General features: G+C 40.2%; 1 protein-coding gene and 12 non-coding genes across 13 annotated transcripts; 4 read left to right on the top strand and 9 right to left on the bottom strand.

The window, feature by feature from the left end:
• The first annotated feature begins 3,115 nt into the window (after nucleotides 1-3,115).
• LOC130661615 (5S ribosomal RNA) lies at nucleotides 3,116-3,234 on the top strand. Its single transcript, XR_008988793.1, has one exon. It is a non-coding gene; the product is annotated as a 5S ribosomal RNA (ribosomal RNA).
• Nucleotides 3,235-3,562: 328 nt separating this feature from the next.
• LOC130659882 (U1 spliceosomal RNA) lies at nucleotides 3,563-3,727 on the bottom strand. Its single transcript, XR_008987086.1, has one exon. It is a non-coding gene; the product is annotated as a U1 spliceosomal RNA (small nuclear RNA).
• Nucleotides 3,728-3,912: 185 nt separating this feature from the next.
• Nucleotides 3,913-4,104, bottom strand: LOC130660927 (U2 spliceosomal RNA). Its single transcript, XR_008988124.1, has one exon. It is a non-coding gene; the product is annotated as a U2 spliceosomal RNA (small nuclear RNA).
• Nucleotides 4,105-4,494: 390 nt separating this feature from the next.
• On the bottom strand, nucleotides 4,495-4,567 carry Trnar-acg (transfer RNA arginine (anticodon ACG)). Its single transcript has one exon. It is a non-coding gene; the product is annotated as a tRNA-Arg (tRNA).
• Nucleotides 4,568-5,139: 572 nt separating this feature from the next.
• Nucleotides 5,140-5,782, top strand: LOC130656427 (histone H1-delta-like). The gene has a single exon (XM_057459274.1). It carries the CDS (start codon nucleotides 5,147-5,149, stop codon nucleotides 5,696-5,698), a length of 552 nt encoding a protein of 183 aa, XP_057315257.1. The 5' UTR covers nucleotides 5,140-5,146; the 3' UTR covers nucleotides 5,699-5,782.
• A 3,255-nt stretch (nucleotides 5,783-9,037) lies between these two features.
• Nucleotides 9,038-9,156, top strand: LOC130661617 (5S ribosomal RNA). The gene has a single exon (XR_008988794.1). It is a non-coding gene; the product is annotated as a 5S ribosomal RNA (ribosomal RNA).
• A 350-nt stretch (nucleotides 9,157-9,506) lies between these two features.
• LOC130659883 (U1 spliceosomal RNA) lies at nucleotides 9,507-9,671 on the bottom strand. The gene has a single exon (XR_008987087.1). It is a non-coding gene; the product is annotated as a U1 spliceosomal RNA (small nuclear RNA).
• Nucleotides 9,672-9,856: 185 nt separating this feature from the next.
• LOC130660928 (U2 spliceosomal RNA) lies at nucleotides 9,857-10,048 on the bottom strand. The gene has a single exon (XR_008988125.1). It is a non-coding gene; the product is annotated as a U2 spliceosomal RNA (small nuclear RNA).
• A 322-nt stretch (nucleotides 10,049-10,370) lies between these two features.
• On the bottom strand, nucleotides 10,371-10,443 carry Trnar-acg (transfer RNA arginine (anticodon ACG)). Its single transcript has one exon. It is a non-coding gene; the product is annotated as a tRNA-Arg (tRNA).
• A 4,470-nt stretch (nucleotides 10,444-14,913) lies between these two features.
• On the top strand, nucleotides 14,914-15,032 carry LOC130661618 (5S ribosomal RNA). The gene has a single exon (XR_008988795.1). It is a non-coding gene; the product is annotated as a 5S ribosomal RNA (ribosomal RNA).
• Nucleotides 15,033-15,382: 350 nt separating this feature from the next.
• Nucleotides 15,383-15,547, bottom strand: LOC130659884 (U1 spliceosomal RNA). Its single transcript, XR_008987088.1, has one exon. It is a non-coding gene; the product is annotated as a U1 spliceosomal RNA (small nuclear RNA).
• A 185-nt stretch (nucleotides 15,548-15,732) lies between these two features.
• On the bottom strand, nucleotides 15,733-15,924 carry LOC130660930 (U2 spliceosomal RNA). Its single transcript, XR_008988126.1, has one exon. It is a non-coding gene; the product is annotated as a U2 spliceosomal RNA (small nuclear RNA).
• Nucleotides 15,925-16,246: 322 nt separating this feature from the next.
• On the bottom strand, nucleotides 16,247-16,319 carry Trnar-acg (transfer RNA arginine (anticodon ACG)). Its single transcript has one exon. It is a non-coding gene; the product is annotated as a tRNA-Arg (tRNA).
• Between the last annotated feature and the right edge of the window lie 3,183 nt (nucleotides 16,320-19,502).

Genomic DNA, 19,502 nt, shown 5'->3' on the forward strand with positions numbered 1-19,502 from the left:
AACTTTATGTAGCATAAAATTTTTATGTAGCATAAAATTTAAACAGAAAGCAGGACAAAGTTTGATATAAAAAGCTAGCCGTAATATTTTTTATGGATGTGTGGCTATAAAAATAGCCGTTTTTTGTTTGGTAAGATGCTTAGGCACGTTCCCCACGAATTCTTCTTGCCAACTGGATGTCTTTAGGCATGATTGTAACTCGTTTTGCGTGAATGGCACACAAGTTAGTATCCTCGAACAAGCCAACAAGGTACGCTTCAGAAGCCTCTTGCAGAGCCATAACGGCTGTGCTCTGGAATCGCAGATCTGTTTTGAAGTCCTGAGCAATTTCTCGCACAAGACGCTGGAAAGGCAACTTGCGGATCAAGAGCTCGGTTGACTTCTGGTATCTTCTGATTTCTCTGAGAGCAACTGTACCAGGTCTGTAACGATGTGGTTTTTTCACTCCTCCAGTAGCTGGTGCGCTTTTCCTCGCAGCTTTAGTGGCGAGTTGTTTTCGTGGAGCCTTTCCTCCAGTAGATTTACGTGCAGTTTGCTTTGTACGAGCCATATTTTAAGAAGTCGATGTAGTACGGATACACAAGACGGTCTAAAATGCACTATCGCGCCAAAGTTTTATTTCTCATATTGATTGACAGCTAAGGTTCAAAACAAACCATTTGATTGGTGCTAAGAAAGTAATTTCTGATTGGCTGCATAATGACATTACGCTCATTACTTTAACATTTTTATAAAATCTGTGTTTTTTGGCTACGGGAAAACGGCTGTATCTTCTGATACACAAAAGCTTTTGACTTTTTTTTTTTTTAGTAAGTAGCAGAAGGTTTGGCGAATTCCAACGATGCCAAATTTATTGCCTTACTGAAACATTAAGACCACGAATTTTTAAAAAAACTACAGTTTTACTTAAAAAAATGTACAAAATGTTCGGAACATTTTGTAATGACGCAACTCTATTGGTTAATTAGGGTGTTTCCACGAGCAGTAGGTAATTTTATGGCCTCTTTTTAAAGCTGTCTGAATTCTGTTAACTCAAACGTTGTTTTTGTACTCGTTCTGTACGCAACTATATCAATATGTCTGGACGCGGAAAAGGAGGTAAAGGATTGGGAAAAGGAGGTGCTAAACGTCACCGAAAAATTCTTCGTGATAACATTCAGGGAATCACAAAACCTGCTATTCGGCGTCTTGCTCGACGAGGTGGTGTCAAACGTATCTCTGGCCTTATCTATGAGGAAACCAGAGGTGTACTGAAGGTTTTCTTAGAGAATGTTATTCGTGATGCTGTAACCTACACAGAGCACGCTAAACGCAAGACCGTTACCGCTATGGATGTTGTTTATGCCTTAAAACGTCAAGGAAGAACTCTTTACGGATTCGGAGGTTAAGCGTTGTCATTGCTCAACAAAAACGGCTATTTTTATAGCCACAAATCTTTTAAAACATTACTTTGTGCACGCTTCCAAATTACACAATGTGTAAAGTCTTGTCACAGTTACATTTATTGCTATACGATACTATGTCATATATGACACAAAAAAAATTTAGAAATACTTTGTAGGGTTAATTTGCCTGGGAGTGTTTCCGTGAAAAGCTGGGTTAAGTTAAATGTAAGCAATAACATGGATCAATGTACTTGTCTTTTCTGCAAGTACAGCTAATAATACGTATGAAAAGTGAAGCTAATCCACACACACATGGGGAAGTATTTTAAATGTAGGCTAGTGTTCTTAAGCACATTATTTAGAAGTTTTATTAACTTCGGTTAACTTGTAGTGACGCCAAGTAAATGTTTTTTTAAAGATGTGTGGTCTTAAAAAAGACCGTTTGTGTTTGGTAGACGTTGGTTTACTTGCTGCTTGTGTATTTTGTGACGGCTTTTGTTCCTTCACTGACTGCGTGTTTTGCAAGTTCTCCAGGCAAGAGAAGACGTACTGCGGTTTGAATTTCACGAGAAGAGATGGTCGACTTTTTGTTTTGAAGAGCCAAACGCGAAGCTTCGGAAGCAATGCGCTCAAAGATGTCGTTGACAAATGAGTTCATGATGCTCATAGCTTTGCTTGAAACTCCGACATCTGGGTGAACTTGTTTCAAAACATTGTAGATGTAAATAGCATAACTTTCCTTTCTCTTTCTCTTGCGTTTCTTTTCACCAGTTCCACCAATCTTTCCTCCTTTTTTGCCGGCTCTTTTTTCACCTTTCTTGGCTACTTTAGGTGCCTGTTTTCCTCCTTTAGCTGCTGCGTCAGACATGGTTAAAAATTTTTGCTACTTAACTTGTAAATAAGCATTAAACTGCAAGTCAAAACTTTTTGTTTATAAGTAAAAAAATCGGATCGAATTCGATCCGAAAACGCCGATACGCAATTTAATTGGTTAAAAAAAAAATCTTTTGTTTAATACTTAATTATGATTGGTTAAAAAAACATGATTTCGATCCTATTTTTATGATGAAAAAACGAGTAAAGTTTATTTCGTTAACACTTACGTTAAATATTCGTACGTTTTTGTATTAACTTACAAATCAAATCGCAGTTATGTCTGGACGTGGAAAAGGTGGAAAAGCTAAGGCTAAAGCCAAGACAAGATCCTCAAGAGCTGGACTTCAATTTCCAGTCGGTAGAGTGCATAGATTCCTTCGTAGAGGGCACTATGCTAACCGAATTGGATCTGGAGCACCAGTTTACTTAGCAGCCGTCTTGGAATATTTATCTGCTGAGATATTGGAGTTGGCTGGTAACGCAGCAAGAGACAACAAAAAAGCTAGGATTATTCCAAGACATTTACAATTGGCTGTTCGTAATGATGAAGAATTAAACAAACTTTTGAGCGGTGTAACCATTGCAGCTGGTGGTGTTTTGCCAAACATTCAAGCTGTCTTACTCCCAAAGAAGAACGACAAAGGACAGAAGAAGTAAACCGCTACACTCAGAAAACAACGGCTATTTTTATAGCCACACATCTTTAAAAAAACATTGTTTTTTTCACAAAACTATAACCTTAAAGTCTAATAGATAATCCATGCATACGCCTTGTCCTAAGTAACTCAAAGAAATTAAATAAAAAAATTTGATCACAACGTCAAAATAAATTGCACGTATTTGCACCTACTAATGTCTACGGCCATACCACGATGAACACACCCGTTCTCGTCTGATCACGGAAGTTAAGCATCGTCGGGCCGGGATAGTACTTGGATGGGGGACCGCCTGGGAACTCCCGGTGTCGTAGGCTTTTCATTTTCATTTGCTGTGATATATTTCTTGTTATAACAATTAAGGAACGTGGCGGTTGTTGAAAGTGTTTCCTATGACATTTTCCTACGACATTTTCAGGTGATAGTACGAGAAAAAAGAGCTTTCAAATGCATACAAACTCGATCTATTGCCGATCATCCAATAACCCTGACGGAATGGCAAATAAAATAAAATTCCGCCGCCTTCCGAGGACTTATATCGCAATCACGTTTCGTAACAGCCAAGCGAGGTTTTACCTTAGCGTTTAAGTCACCACCGACATTTGGCCGCGCAACTTTTCTAAGCTCATTCATTTTGACTTAAGGAGGGGGCGAGCGCGGACGCAGGCCCCCACTACCAGAAATTGTACGGTCGAGTTACTGACGTTTGCAGTAATCGCAGAGGTCAGCCCAAGCGTAGTGCAATGCAAGAGCCTCACTCTGGAAGAAAACCCTCATTGATCAGTCTTTACTTCCCCGTCAGGTAAGTATGAGTTGGAACTGCACCGTAGCATGAGGGTACCCTTCAAAGTTTGTTAATGCTTGTGGCTTGAGTGTGTTATAAACTGCCGTGTCGCGGGGCATAGGCTGTATTCTCCCCCAGTGTACGCGTTTTGTTCCCGCCGTAGACTATGCAGAGTGCCGTCGGAAAGAGGACTGCTATTATTCTTTTATTGCTTATGTGGGCCGCCATCGGTAATAGTGCAACACCAAGGCAACCCGTGGTCACGGCGTGAATGAATCCACCTCCATGACCCAAGGCCAAAAATCAGATTAATATACTGACCATTCAGAGAATGGCCTACCAGATATTAAACTGATAAGAACAGATACTACACTTGATCTTAGCCATTAGGCCGAGAAGCGATAAAGAACAAGCGTTGCCATGATAGGCATCGTCCACACACCGTAACTGCTTGTGGAGCATGTCACGTTACTGTAAAGCTTACAACTGTCACCGCGTACGGATGGACGGCGACATAGTAAAAATCACGGCTGTTGATTTAGCCGTAGGATGGAGAGCGACTGTAGCGAGTGGATGGTAACTTACATGAATGCTAACAAAGGCGATTTAGCCGTAGGATGGAGAGCGACTGTAGCGAGTGGATGGTAACTTACATGAATGCTAACAAAGGCGACGATACTAAGTGCGTGATATTACTTTCCAATATGACTGCGTACATTCCGTTTATCAACGCATTACGCCAGAACGTGCGCGCGCGTTACACAGTAGACCATGCAGCCGAAATGCGACAGTGCGACCCTGCCAGGAGTCGAACCTGGAATCCCCTGATTCGTAGTCAGATGCCTTATCCATTGGGCCACAGGGCCATGCTTATGACTTCGCCCCATCGTTATTTTGGCTTGCGCATTCGTTTTACTTACGACAGAATTCTTCGTGTTTGTAGCCATGAAAGAAAGGGACTTCTGTGAGTGAATTTTTTTACTGTGGTCTAATAAAAAAGTCGAAACGCAGTGCCCAATATATGAATTGCTCCTAATAGCCGGAAACAGGCCGTGTCGATGATGTAGGCCGACATACGCAACGCAAACCAAAGAACGCTTTATGAAAATCCTAACACGGGCGCGGAAGAAGCCCAAATTAACAGAGTAGATGTAATGCTGAAGACCTCAAACTCCAGCAGCTTCTCTTTCAGACTATTGCGTCGTGCTACAAATAAAAATTAACATGCTTTCGCATAGTCGCGGCACCCAAAACGGACATTATACGATGTACAGAAACACACATTTCTGTTTTCGCGCCAAATCAATTCCCGGGAGTGGTACTTTTACGTCCGCATACTTCGCACCGTCTTAAATTATATCTCATTTACACGGTAATGTTTAGTATACTTCTACTGTGATAACAAGCATCGTTTATCGTTGGATTGTTGTAAGAAAACATTAAAAATGAGTGAAGCAGCTTCTCCAAAGAAAATCGCACCCAAGAAGAAACCTGCTGCAAAGAAGACAGCTGATCACCCTAAATATGTGGACATGATCAAGGCTGCTATCGCTACCCTAAAGGAACGCGGTGGTTCATCTCGCCAAGCTATTACAAAATATATTCATGCAAATTACAAAGTTGCTGAAAACTCAGATCATCATCTGAAAATGGCTCTTAAACGAGGAGCAACATCAGGCGATTTGATTCAAACTAAAGGCACTGGTGCTTCTGGATCATTCAAGCTAGGTCAGGTAAAAAAAGAAAAACCTAAGAAAAAGGCCGCAGCAAAAAAGCCAACGGCAAAGAAGCCTACTGCAAAGAAAAGTACACCAAAAAAGAAGCCAGCAAAGAAGAGCACGCCAAAGAAAGCAGCAAAGAAGCCTGCCACAAAGAAAGCCTCGGCTAAGAAACCAGCAGCTAAGAAACCCACAAAGAAGCCTGTTGCTAAAAAACCTGCAGCAAAGAAGGTCAAAAAGACTCCCAAAAAGGCAGCAAAGAAGACCGCAAAAAAATAATTTGTGTGTATCTGGCTATTACATTAACAAACGGCTATTTTTATAGCCACACATTTACAAAAAAACATTATCTTGGTACAAAGTTAAACTTGTTTAAGTCACTTAAACAGTTAAAAAAGAGTAATTTTAAGATTAGATTCCCTAAGTTTAAGTATTTTCGTTTTTAAATTTCTTATTTTCTTGCTTTTACTTTTCTTGCCCTTCATATTTTTAACATTGTCAAACTTTATGTAGCATAAAATTTTTATGTAGCATAAAATTTAAACAGAAAGCAGAACAAAGTTTGATATAAAAAGCTAGCCGTAATATTTTTTATGGATGTGTGGCTATAAAAATAGCCGTTTTTTGTTTGGTAAGATGCTTAGGCACGTTCCCCACGAATTCTTCTTGCCAACTGGATGTCTTTAGGCATGATTGTAACTCGTTTTGCGTGAATGGCACACAAGTTAGTATCCTCGAACAAGCCAACAAGGTACGCTTCAGAAGCCTCTTGCAGAGCCATAACGGCTGTGCTCTGGAATCGCAGATCTGTTTTGAAGTCCTGAGCAATTTCTCGCACAAGACGCTGGAAAGGCAACTTGCGGATCAAGAGCTCGGTTGACTTCTGGTATCTTCTGATTTCTCTGAGAGCAACTGTACCAGGTCTGTAACGATGTGGTTTTTTCACTCCTCCAGTAGCTGGTGCGCTTTTCCTCGCAGCTTTAGTGGCGAGTTGTTTTCGTGGAGCCTTTCCTCCAGTAGATTTACGTGCAGTTTGCTTTGTACGAGCCATATTTTAAGAAGTCGATGTAGTACGGATACACAAGACGGTCTAAAATGCACTATCGCGCCAAAGTTTTATTTCTCATATTGATTGACAGCTAAGGTTCAAAACAAACCATTTGATTGGTGCTAACAAAGTAATTTCTGATTGGCTGCATAATGACATTACGCTCATTACTTTAACATTTTTATAAAATCTGTGTTTTTTGGCTACGGGAAAACGGCTGTATCTTCTGATACACAAAAGCTTTTGACTTTTTTTTTTTTTAGTAAGTAGCAGAAGGTTTGGCGAATTCCAACGATGCCAAATTTATTGCCTTACTGAAACATTAAGACCACGAATTTTTAAAAAAACTACAGTTTTACTTAAAAAAATGTACAAAATGTTCGGAACATTTTGTAATGACGCAACTCTATTGGTTAATTAGGGTGTTTCCACGAGCAGTAGGTAATTTTATGGCCTCTTTTTAAAGCTGTCTGAATTCTGTTAACTCAAACGTTGTTTTTGTACTCGTTCTGTACGCAACTATATCAATATGTCTGGACGCGGAAAAGGAGGTAAAGGATTGGGAAAAGGAGGTGCTAAACGTCACCGAAAAATTCTTCGTGATAACATTCAGGGAATCACAAAACCTGCTATTCGACGTCTTGCTCGACGAGGTGGTGTCAAACGTATCTCTGGCCTTATCTATGAGGAAACCAGAGGTGTACTGAAGGTTTTCTTAGAGAATGTTATTCGTGATGCTGTAACCTACACAGAGCACGCTAAACGCAAGACCGTTACCGCTATGGATGTTGTTTATGCCTTAAAACGTCAAGGAAGAACTCTTTACGGATTCGGAGGTTAAGCGTTGTCATTGCTCAACAAAAACGGCTATTTTTATAGCCACAAATCTTTTAAAACATTACTTTGTGCACGCTTCCAAATTACACAATGTGTAAAGTCTTGTCACAGTTACATTTATTGCTATACGATACTATGTCATATATGACACAAAAAAAATTTAGAAATACTTTGTAGGGTTAATTTGCCTGGGAGTGTTTCCGTGAAAAGCTGGGTTAAGTTAAATGTAAGCAATAACATGGATCAATGTACTTGTCTTTTCTGCAAGTACAGCTAATAATACGTATGAAAAGTGAAGCTAATCCACACACACACATGGGGAAGTATTTTAAATGTAGGCTAGTGTTCTTAAGCACATTATTTAGAAGTTTTATTAACTTCGGTTAACTTGTAGTGACGCCAAGTAAATGTTTTTTTAAAGATGTGTGGTCTTAAAAAAGACCGTTTGTGTTTGGTAGACGTTGGTTTACTTGCTGCTTGTGTATTTTGTGACGGCTTTTGTTCCTTCACTGACTGCGTGTTTTGCAAGTTCTCCAGGCAAGAGAAGACGTACTGCGGTTTGAATTTCACGAGAAGAGATGGTCGACTTTTTGTTTTGAAGAGCCAAACGCGAAGCTTCGGAAGCAATGCGCTCAAAGATGTCGTTGACAAATGAGTTCATGATGCTCATAGCTTTGCTTGAAACTCCGACATCTGGGTGAACTTGTTTCAAAACATTGTAGATGTAAATAGCATAACTTTCCTTTCTCTTTCTCTTGCGTTTCTTTTCACCAGTTCCACCAATCTTTCCTCCTTTTTTGCCGGCTCTTTTTTCACCTTTCTTGGCTACTTTAGGTGCCTGTTTTCCTCCTTTAGCTGCTGCGTCAGACATGGTTAAAAATTTTTGCTACTTAACTTGTAAATAAGCATTAAACTGCAAGTCAAAACTTTTTGTTTATAAGTAAAAAAATCGGATCGAATTCGATCCGAAAACGCCGATACGCAATTTAATTGGTTAAAAAAAAAATCTTTTGTTTAATACTTAATTATGATTGGTTAAAAAAACATGATTTCGATCCTATTTTTATGATGAAAAAACGAGTAAAGTTTATTTCGTTAACACTTACGTTAAATATTCGTACGTTTTTGTATTAACTTACAAATCAAATCGCAGTTATGTCTGGACGTGGAAAAGGTGGAAAAGCTAAGGCTAAAGCCAAGACAAGATCCTCAAGAGCTGGACTTCAATTTCCAGTCGGTAGAGTGCATAGATTCCTTCGTAGAGGGCACTATGCTAACCGAATTGGATCTGGAGCACCAGTTTACTTAGCAGCCGTCTTGGAATATTTATCTGCTGAGATATTGGAGTTGGCTGGTAACGCAGCAAGAGACAACAAAAAAGCTAGGATTATTCCAAGACATTTACAATTGGCTGTTCGTAATGATGAAGAATTAAACAAACTTTTGAGCGGTGTAACCATTGCAGCTGGTGGTGTTTTGCCAAACATTCAAGCTGTCTTACTCCCAAAGAAGAACGACAAAGGACAGAAGAAGTAAACCGCTACACTCAGAAAACAACGGCTATTTTTATAGCCACACATCTTTAAAAAAACATTGTTTTTTTCACAAAACTATAACCTTAAAGTCTAATAGATAATCCATGCATACGCCTTGTCCTAAGTAACTCAAAGAAATTAAATAAAAAAATTTGATCACAACGTCAAAATAAATTGCACGTATTTGCCCCTACTAATGTCTACGGCCATACCACGATGAACACACCCGTTCTCGTCTGATCACGGAAGTTAAGCATCGTCGGGCCGGGATAGTACTTGGATGGGGGACCGCCTGGGAACTCCCGGTGTCGTAGGCTTTTCATTTTCATTTGTTGCCTTTTCATTTCAATGGTGCTGTGATATATTTCTTGTTATAACAATTAAGGAACGTGGCGGTTGTTGAAAGTGTTTCCTATGACATTTTCCTACGACATTTTCAGGTGATAGTACGAGAAAAAAGAGCTTTCAAATGCATACAAACTCGATCTATTGCCGATCATCCAATAACCCTGACGGAATGGCAAATAAAATAAAATTCCGCCGCCTTCCGAGGACTTATATCGCAATCACGTTTCGTAACAGCCAAGCGAGGTTTTACCTTAGCGTTTAAGTCACCACCGACATTTGGCCGCGCAACTTTTCTAAGCTCATTCATTTTGACTTAAGGAGGGGGCGAGCGCGGACGCAGGCCCCCACTACCAGAAATTGTACGGTCGAGTTACTGACGTTTGCAGTAATCGCAGAGGTCAGCCCAAGCGTAGTGCAATGCAAGAGCCTCACTCTGGAAGAAAACCCTCATTGATCAGTCTTTACTTCCCCGTCAGGTAAGTATGAGTTGGAACTGCACCGTAGCATGAGGGTACCCTTCAAAGTTTGTTAATGCTTGTGGCTTGAGTGTGTTATAAACTGCCGTGTCGCGGGGCATAGGCTGTATTCTCCCCCAGTGTACGCGTTTTGTTCCCGCCGTAGACTATGCAGAGTGCCGTCGGAAAGAGGACTGCTATTATTCTTTTATTGCTTATGTGGGCCGCCATCGGTAATAGTGCAACACCAAGGCAACCCGTGGTCACGGCGTGAATGAATCCACCTCCATGACCCAAGGCCAAAAATCAGATTAATATACTGACCATTCAGAGAATGGCCTACCAGATATTAAACTGATAAGAACAGATACTACACTTGATCTTAGCCATTAGGCCGAGAAGCGATAAAGAACAAGCGTTGCCATGATAGGCATCGTCCACACACCGTAACTGCTTGTGGAGCATGTCACGTTACTGTAAAGCTTACAACTGTCACCGCGTACGGATGGACGGCGACATAGTAAAAATCACGGCTGTTGATTTAGCCGTAGGATGGAGAGCGACTGTAGCGAGTGGATGGTAACTTACATGAATGCTAACAAAGGCGACGATACTAAGTGCGTGATATTACTTTCCAATATGACTGCGTACATTCCGTTTATCAACGCATTACGCCAGAACGTGCGCGCGCGTTACACAGTAGACCATGCAGCCGAAATGCGACAGTGCGACCCTGCCAGGAGTCGAACCTGGAATCCCCTGATTCGTAGTCAGATGCCTTATCCATTGGGCCACAGGGCCATGCTTATGACTTCGCCCCATCGTTATTTTGGCTTGCGCATTCGTTTTACTTACGACAGAATTCTTCGTTGTTGTAGCCATGAAAGAAAGGGACTTCTGTGAGTGAATTTTTTTACTGTGGTCTAATAAAAAAGTCGAAACGCAGTGCCCAATATATGAATTGCTCCTAATAGCCGGAAACAGGCCGTGTCGATGATGTAGGCCGACATACGCAACGCAAACCAAAGAACGCTTTATGAAAATCCTAACACGGGCGCGGAAGAAGCCCAAATTAACAGAGTAGATGTAATGCTGAAGACCTCAAACTCCAGCAGCTTCTCTTTCAGACTATTGCGTCGTGCTACAAATAAAAATTAACATGCTTTCGCATAGTCGCGGCACCCAAAACGGACATTATACGATGTACAGAAACACACATTTCTGTTTTCGCGCCAAATCAATTCCCGGGAGTGGTACTTTTACGTCCGCATACTTCGCACCGTCTTAAATTATATCTCATTTACACGGTAATGTTTAGTATACTTCTACTGTGATAACAAGCATCGTTTATCGTTGGATTGTTGTAAGAAAACATTAAAAATGAGTGAAGCAGCTTCTCCAAAGAAAATCGCACCCAAGAAGAAACCTGCTGCAAAGAAGACAGCTGATCACCCTAAATATGTGGACATGATCAAGGCTGCTATCGCTACCCTAAAGGAACGCGGTGGTTCATCTCGCCAAGCTATTACAAAATATATTCATGCAAATTACAAAGTTGCTGAAAACTCAGATCATCATCTGAAAATGGCTCTTAAACGAGGAGTAACATCAGGCGATTTGATTCAAACTAAAGGCACTGGTGCTTCTGGATCATTCAAGCTAGGTCAGGTAAAAAAAGAAAAACCTAAGAAAAAGGCCGCAGCAAAAAAGCCAACGGCAAAGAAGCCTACTGCAAAGAAAAGTACACCAAAAAAGAAGCCAGCAAAGAAGAGCACGCCAAAGAAAGCAGCAAAGAAGCCTGCCACAAAGAAAGCCTCGGCTAAGAAACCAGCAGCTAAGAAACCCACAAAGAAGCCTGTTGCTAAAAAACCTGCAGCAAAGAAGGTCAAAAAGACTCCCAAAAAGGCAGCAAAGAAGACCGCAAAAAAATAATTTGTGTGTATCTGGCTATTACATTAACAAACGGCTATTTTTATAGCCACACATTTACAAAAAAACATTATCTTGGTACAAAGTTAAACTTGTTTAAGTCACTTAAACAGTTAAAAAAGAGTAATTTTAAGATTAGATTCCCTAAGTTTAAGTATTTTCGTTTTTAAATTTCTTATTTTCTTGCTTTTACTTTTCTTGCCCTTCATATTTTTAACATTGTCAAACTTTATGTAGCATAAAATTTTTATGTAGCATAAAATTTAAACAGAAAGCAGAACAAAGTTTGATATAAAAAGCTAGCCGTAATATTTTTTATGGATGTGTGGCTATAAAAATAGCCGTTTTTTGTTTGGTAAGATGCTTAGGCACGTTCCCCACGAATTCTTCTTGCCAACTGGATGTCTTTAGGCATGATTGTAACTCGTTTTGCGTGAATGGCACACAAGTTAGTATCCTCGAACAAGCCAACAAGGTACGCTTCAGAAGCCTCTTGCAGAGCCATAACGGCTGTGCTCTGGAATCGCAGATCTGTTTTGAAGTCCTGAGCAATTTCTCGCACAAGACGCTGGAAAGGCAACTTGCGGATCAAGAGCTCGGTTGACTTCTGGTATCTTCTGATTTCTCTGAGAGCAACTGTACCAGGTCTGTAACGATGTGGTTTTTTCACTCCTCCAGTAGCTGGTGCGCTTTTCCTCGCAGCTTTAGTGGCGAGTTGTTTTCGTGGAGCCTTTCCTCCAGTAGATTTACGTGCAGTTTGCTTTGTACGAGCCATATTTTAAGAAGTCGATGTAGTACGGATACACAAGACGGTCTAAAATGCACTATCGCGCCAAAGTTTTATTTCTCATATTGATTGACAGCTAAGGTTCAAAACAAACCATTTGATTGGTGCTAACAAAGTAATTTCTGATTGGCTGCATAATGACATTACGCTCATTACTTTAACATTTTTATAAAATCTGTGTTTTTTGGCTACGGGAAAACGGCTGTATCTTCTGATACACAAAAGCTTTTGACTTTTTTTTTTTTTAGTAAGTAGCAGAAGGTTTGGCGAATTCCAACGATGCCAAATTTATTGCCTTACTGAAACATTAAGACCACGAATTTTTAAAAAAACTACAGTTTTACTTAAAAAAATGTACAAAATGTTCGGAACATTTTGTAATGACGCAACTCTATTGGTTAATTAGGGTGTTTCCACGAGCAGTAGGTAATTTTATGGCCTCTTTTTAAAGCTGTCTGAATTCTGTTAACTCAAACGTTGTTTTTGTACTCGTTCTGTACGCAACTATATCAATATGTCTGGACGCGGAAAAGGAGGTAAAGGATTGGGAAAAGGAGGTGCTAAACGTCACCGAAAAATTCTTCGTGATAACATTCAGGGAATCACAAAACCTGCTATTCGACGTCTTGCTCGACGAGGTGGTGTCAAACGTATCTCTGGCCTTATCTATGAGGAAACCAGAGGTGTACTGAAGGTTTTCTTAGAGAATGTTATTCGTGATGCTGTAACCTACACAGAGCACGCTAAACGCAAGACCGTTACCGCTATGGATGTTGTTTATGCCTTAAAACGTCAAGGAAGAACTCTTTACGGATTCGGAGGTTAAGCGTTGTCATTGCTCAACAAAAACGGCTATTTTTATAGCCACAAATCTTTTAAAACATTACTTTGTGCACGCTTCCAAATTACACAATGTGTAAAGTCTTGTCACAGTTACATTTATTGCTATACGATACTATGTCATATATGACACAAAAAAAATTTAGAAATACTTTGTAGGGTTAATTTGCCTGGGAGTGTTTCCGTGAAAAGCTGGGTTAAGTTAAATGTAAGCAATAACATGGATCAATGTACTTGTCTTTTCTGCAAGTACAGCTAATAATACGTATGAAAAGTGAAGCTAATCCACACACACACATGGGGAAGTATTTTAAATGTAGGCTAGTGTTCTTAAGCACATTATTTAGAAGTTTTATTAACTTCGGTTAACTTGTAGTGACGCCAAGTAAATGTTTTTTTAAAGATGTGTGGTCTTAAAAAAGACCGTTTGTGTTTGGTAGACGTTGGTTTACTTGCTGCTTGTGTATTTTGTGACGGCTTTTGTTCCTTCACTGACTGCGTGTTTTGCAAGTTCTCCAGGCAAGAGAAGACGTACTGCGGTTTGAATTTCACGAGAAGAGATGGTCGACTTTTTGTTTTGAAGAGCCAAACGCGAAGCTTCGGAAGCAATGCGCTCAAAGATGTCGTTGACAAATGAGTTCATGATGCTCATAGCTTTGCTTGAAACTCCGACATCTGGGTGAACTTGTTTCAAAACATTGTAGATGTAAATAGCATAACTTTCCTTTCTCTTTCTCTTGCGTTTCTTTTCACCAGTTCCACCAATCTTTCCTCCTTTTTTGCCGGCTCTTTTTTCACCTTTCTTGGCTACTTTAGGTGCCTGTTTTCCTCCTTTAGCTGCTGCGTCAGACATGGTTAAAAATTTTTGCTACTTAACTTGTAAATAAGCATTAAACTGCAAGTCAAAACTTTTTGTTTATAAGTAAAAAAATCGGATCGAATTCGATCCGAAAACGCCGATACGCAATTTAATTGGTTAAAAAAAAAATCTTTTGTTTAATACTTAATTATGATTGGTTAAAAAAACATGATTTCGATCCTATTTTTATGATGAAAAAACGAGTAAAGTTTATTTCGTTAACACTTACGTTAAATATTCGTACGTTTTTGTATTAACTTACAAATCAAATCGCAGTTATGTCTGGACGTGGAAAAGGTGGAAAAGCTAAGGCTAAAGCCAAGACAAGATCCTCAAGAGCTGGACTTCAATTTCCAGTCGGTAGAGTGCATAGATTCCTTCGTAGAGGGCACTATGCTAACCGAATTGGATCTGGAGCACCAGTTTACTTAGCAGCCGTCTTGGAATATTTATCTGCTGAGATATTGGAGTTGGCTGGTAACGCAGCAAGAGACAACAAAAAAGCTAGGATTATTCCAAGACATTTACAATTGGCTGTTCGTAATGATGAAGAATTAAACAAACTTTTGAGCGGTGTAACCATTGCAGCTGGTGGTGTTTTGCCAAACATTCAAGCTGTCTTACTCCCAAAGAAGAACGACAAAGGACAGAAGAAGTAAACCGCTACACTCAGAAAACAACGGCTATTTTTATAGCCACACATCTTTAAAAAAACATTGTTTTTTTCACAAAACTATAACCTTAAAGTCTAATAGATAATCCATGCATACGCCTTGTCCTAAGTAACTCAAAGAAATTAAATAAAAAAATTTGATCACAACGTCAAAATAAATTGCACGTATTTGCCCCTACTAATGTCTACGGCCATACCACGATGAACACACCCGTTCTCGTCTGATCACGGAAGTTAAGCATCGTCGGGCCGGGATAGTACTTGGATGGGGGACCGCCTGGGAACTCCCGGTGTCGTAGGCTTTTCATTTTCATTTGTTGCCTTTTCATTTCAATGGTGCTGTGATATATTTCTTGTTATAACAATTAAGGAACGTGGCGGTTGTTGAAAGTGTTTCCTATGACATTTTCCTACGACATTTTCAGGTGATAGTACGAGAAAAAAGAGCTTTCAAATGCATACAAACTCGATCTATTGCCGATCATCCAATAACCCTGACGGAATGGCAAATAAAATAAAATTCCGCCGCCTTCCGAGGACTTATATCGCAATCACGTTTCGTAACAGCCAAGCGAGGTTTTACCTTAGCGTTTAAGTCACCACCGACATTTGGCCGCGCAACTTTTCTAAGCTCATTCATTTTGACTTAAGGAGGGGGCGAGCGCGGACGCAGGCCCCCACTACCAGAAATTGTACGGTCGAGTTACTGACGTTTGCAGTAATCGCAGAGGTCAGCCCAAGCGTAGTGCAATGCAAGAGCCTCACTCTGGAAGAAAACCCTCATTGATCAGTCTTTACTTCCCCGTCAGGTAAGTATGAGTTGGAACTGCACCGTAGCATGAGGGTACCCTTCAAAGTTTGTTAATGCTTGTGGCTTGAGTGTGTTATAAACTGCCGTGTCGCGGGGCATAGGCTGTATTCTCCCCCAGTGTACGCGTTTTGTTCCCGCCGTAGACTATGCAGAGTGCCGTCGGAAAGAGGACTGCTATTATTCTTTTATTGCTTATGTGGGCCGCCATCGGTAATAGTGCAACACCAAGGCAACCCGTGGTCACGGCGTGAATGAATCCACCTCCATGACCCAAGGCCAAAAATCAGATTAATATACTGACCATTCAGAGAATGGCCTACCAGATATTAAACTGATAAGAACAGATACTACACTTGATCTTAGCCATTAGGCCGAGAAGCGATAAAGAACAAGCGTTGCCATGATAGGCATCGTCCACACACCGTAACTGCTTGTGGAGCATGTCACGTTACTGTAAAGCTTACAACTGTCACCGCGTACGGATGGACGGCGACATAGTAAAAATCACGGCTGTTGATTTAGCCGTAGGATGGAGAGCGACTGTAGCGAGTGGATGGTAACTTACATGAATGCTAACAAAGGCGACGATACTAAGTGCGTGATATTACTTTCCAATATGACTGCGTACATTCCGTTTATCAACGCATTACGCCAGAACGTGCGCGCGCGTTACACAGTAGACCATGCAGCCGAAATGCGACAGTGCGACCCTGCCAGGAGTCGAACCTGGAATCCCCTGATTCGTAGTCAGATGCCTTATCCATTGGGCCACAGGGCCATGCTTATGACTTCGCCCCATCGTTATTTTGGCTTGCGCATTCGTTTTACTTACGACAGAATTCTTCGTGTTTGTAGCCATGAAAGAAAGGGACTTCTGTGAGTGAATTTTTTTACTGTGGTCTAATAAAAAAGTCGAAACGCAGTGCCCAATATATGAATTGCTCCTAATAGCCGGAAACAGGCCGTGTCGATGATGTAGGCCGACATACGCAACGCAAACCAAAGAACGCTTTATGAAAATCCTAACACGGGCGCGGAAGAAGCCCAAATTAACAGAGTAGATGTAATGCTGAAGACCTCAAACTCCAGCAGCTTCTCTTTCAGACTATTGCGTCGTGCTACAAATAAAAATTAACATGCTTTCGCATAGTCGCGGCACCCAAAACGGACATTATACGATGTACAGAAACACACATTTCTGTTTTCGCGCCAAATCAATTCCCGGGAGTGGTACTTTTACGTCCGCATACTTCGCACCGTCTTAAATTATATCTCATTTACACGGTAATGTTTAGTATACTTCTACTGTGATAACAAGCATCGTTTATCGTTGGATTGTTGTAAGAAAACATTAAAAATGAGTGAAGCAGCTTCTCCAAAGAAAATCGCACCCAAGAAGAAACCTGCTGCAAAGAAGACAGCTGATCACCCTAAATATGTGGACATGATCAAGGCTGCTATCGCTACCCTAAAGGAACGCGGTGGTTCATCTCGCCAAGCTATTACAAAATATATTCATGCAAATTACAAAGTTGCTGAAAACTCAGATCATCATCTGAAAATGGCTCTTAAACGAGGAGTAACATCAGGCGATTTGATTCAAACTAAAGGCACTGGTGCTTCTGGATCATTCAAGCTAGGTCAGGTAAAAAAAGAAAAACCTAAGAAAAAGGCCGCAGCAAAAAAGCCAACGGCAAAGAAGCCTACTGCAAAGAAAAGTACACCAAAAAAGAAGCCAGCAAAGAAGAGCACGCCAAAGAAAGCAGCAAAGAAGCCTGCCACAAAGAAAGCCTCGGCTAAGAAACCAGCAGCTAAGAAACCCACAAAGAAGCCTGTTGCTAAAAAACCTGCAGCAAAGAAGGTCAAAAAGACTCCCAAAAAGGCAGCAAAGAAGACCGCAAAAAAATAATTTGTGTGTATCTGGCTATTACATTAACAAACGGCTATTTTTATAGCCACACATTTACAAAAAAACATTATCTTGGTACAAAGTTAAACTTGTTTAAGTCACTTAAACAGTTAAAAAAGAGTAATTTTAAGATTAGATTCCCTAAGTTTAAGTATTTTCGTTTTTAAATTTCTTATTTTCTTGCTTTTACTTTTCTTGCCCTTCATATTTTTAACATTGTCAAACTTTATGTAGCATAAAATTTTTATGTAGCATAAAATTTAAACAGAAAGCAGAACAAAGTTTGATATAAAAAGCTAGCCGTAATATTTTTTATGGATGTGTGGCTATAAAAATAGCCGTTTTTTGTTTGGTAAGATGCTTAGGCACGTTCCCCACGAATTCTTCTTGCCAACTGGATGTCTTTAGGCATGATTGTAACTCGTTTTGCGTGAATGGCACACAAGTTAGTATCCTCGAACAAGCCAACAAGGTACGCTTCAGAAGCCTCTTGCAGAGCCATAACGGCTGTGCTCTGGAATCGCAGATCTGTTTTGAAGTCCTGAGCAATTTCTCGCACAAGACGCTGGAAAGGCAACTTGCGGATCAAGAGCTCGGTTGACTTCTGGTATCTTCTGATTTCTCTGAGAGCAACTGTACCAGGTCTGTAACGATGTGGTTTTTTCACTCCTCCAGTAGCTGGTGCGCTTTTCCTCGCAGCTTTAGTGGCGAGTTGTTTTCGTGGAGCCTTTCCTCCAGTAGATTTACGTGCAGTTTGCTTTGTACGAGCCATATTTTAAGAAGTCGATGTAGTACGGATACACAAGACGGTCTAAAATGCACTATCGCGCCAAAGTTTTATTTCTCATATTGATTGACAGCTAAGGTTCAAAACAAACCATTTGATTGGTGCTAAGAAAGTAATTTCTGATTGGCTGCATAATGACATTACGCTCATTACTTTAACATTTTTATAAAATCTGTGTTTTTTGGCTACGGGAAAACGGCTGTATCTTCTGATACACAAAAGCTTTTGACTTTTTTTTTTTTTAGTAAGTAGCAGAAGGTTTGGCGAATTCCAACGATGCCAAATTTATTGCCTTACTGAAACATTAAGACCACGAATTTTTAAAAAAACTACAGTTTTACTTAAAAAAATGTACAAAATGTTCGGAACATTTTGTAATGACGCAACTCTATTGGTTAATTAGGGTGTTTCCACGAGCAGTAGGTAATTTTATGGCCTCTTTTTAAAGCTGTCTGAATTCTGTTAACTCAAACGTTGTTTTTGTACTCGTTCTGTACGCAACTATATCAATATGTCTGGACGCGGAAAAGGAGGTAAAGGATTGGGAAAAGGAGGTGCTAAACGTCACCGAAAAATTCTTCGTGATAACATTCAGGGAATCACAAAACCTGCTATTCGACGTCTTGCTCGACGAGGTGGTGTCAAACGTATCTCTGGCCTTATCTATGAGGAAACCAGAGGTGTACTGAAGGTTTTCTTAGAGAATGTTATTCGTGATGCTGTAACCTACACAGAGCACGCTAAACGCAAGACCGTTACCGCTATGGATGTTGTTTATGCCTTAAAACGTCAAGGAAGAACTCTTTACGGATTCGGAGGTTAAGCGTTGTCATTGCTCAACAAAAACGGCTATTTTTATAGCCACAAATCTTTTAAAACATTACTTTGTGCACGCTTCCAAATTACACAATGTGTAAAGTCTTGTCACAGTTACATTTATTGCTATACGATACTATGTCATATATGACACAAAAAAAATTTAGAAATACTTTGTAGGGTTAATTTGCCTGGGAGTGTTTCCGTGAAAAGCTGGGTTAAGTTAAATGTAAGCAATAACATGGATCAATGTACTTGTCTTTTCTGCAAGTACAGCTAATAATACGTATGAAAAGTGAAGCTAATCCACACACACACATGGGGAAGTATTTTAAATGTAGGCTAGTGTTCTTAAGCACATTATTTAGAAGTTTTATTAACTTCGGTTAACTTGTAGTGACGCCAAGTAAATGTTTTTTTAAAGATGTGTGGTCTTAAAAAAGACCGTT

The sequence above is a fragment of the Hydractinia symbiolongicarpus genome, chromosome 9, assembly GCF_029227915.1.
Source record: "Hydractinia symbiolongicarpus strain clone_291-10 chromosome 9, HSymV2.1, whole genome shotgun sequence".
Taxonomy (NCBI): domain Eukaryota; kingdom Metazoa; phylum Cnidaria; class Hydrozoa; order Anthoathecata; family Hydractiniidae; genus Hydractinia; species Hydractinia symbiolongicarpus.

What these genes read in the sequence shown, in the direction of transcription:
- LOC130656427 (XM_057459274.1), top strand. Translation starts at nt 5,147, where the DNA reads ATGAGTGAAGCAGCTTCTCCAAAGAAAATCGCACCCAAGAAGAAACCT.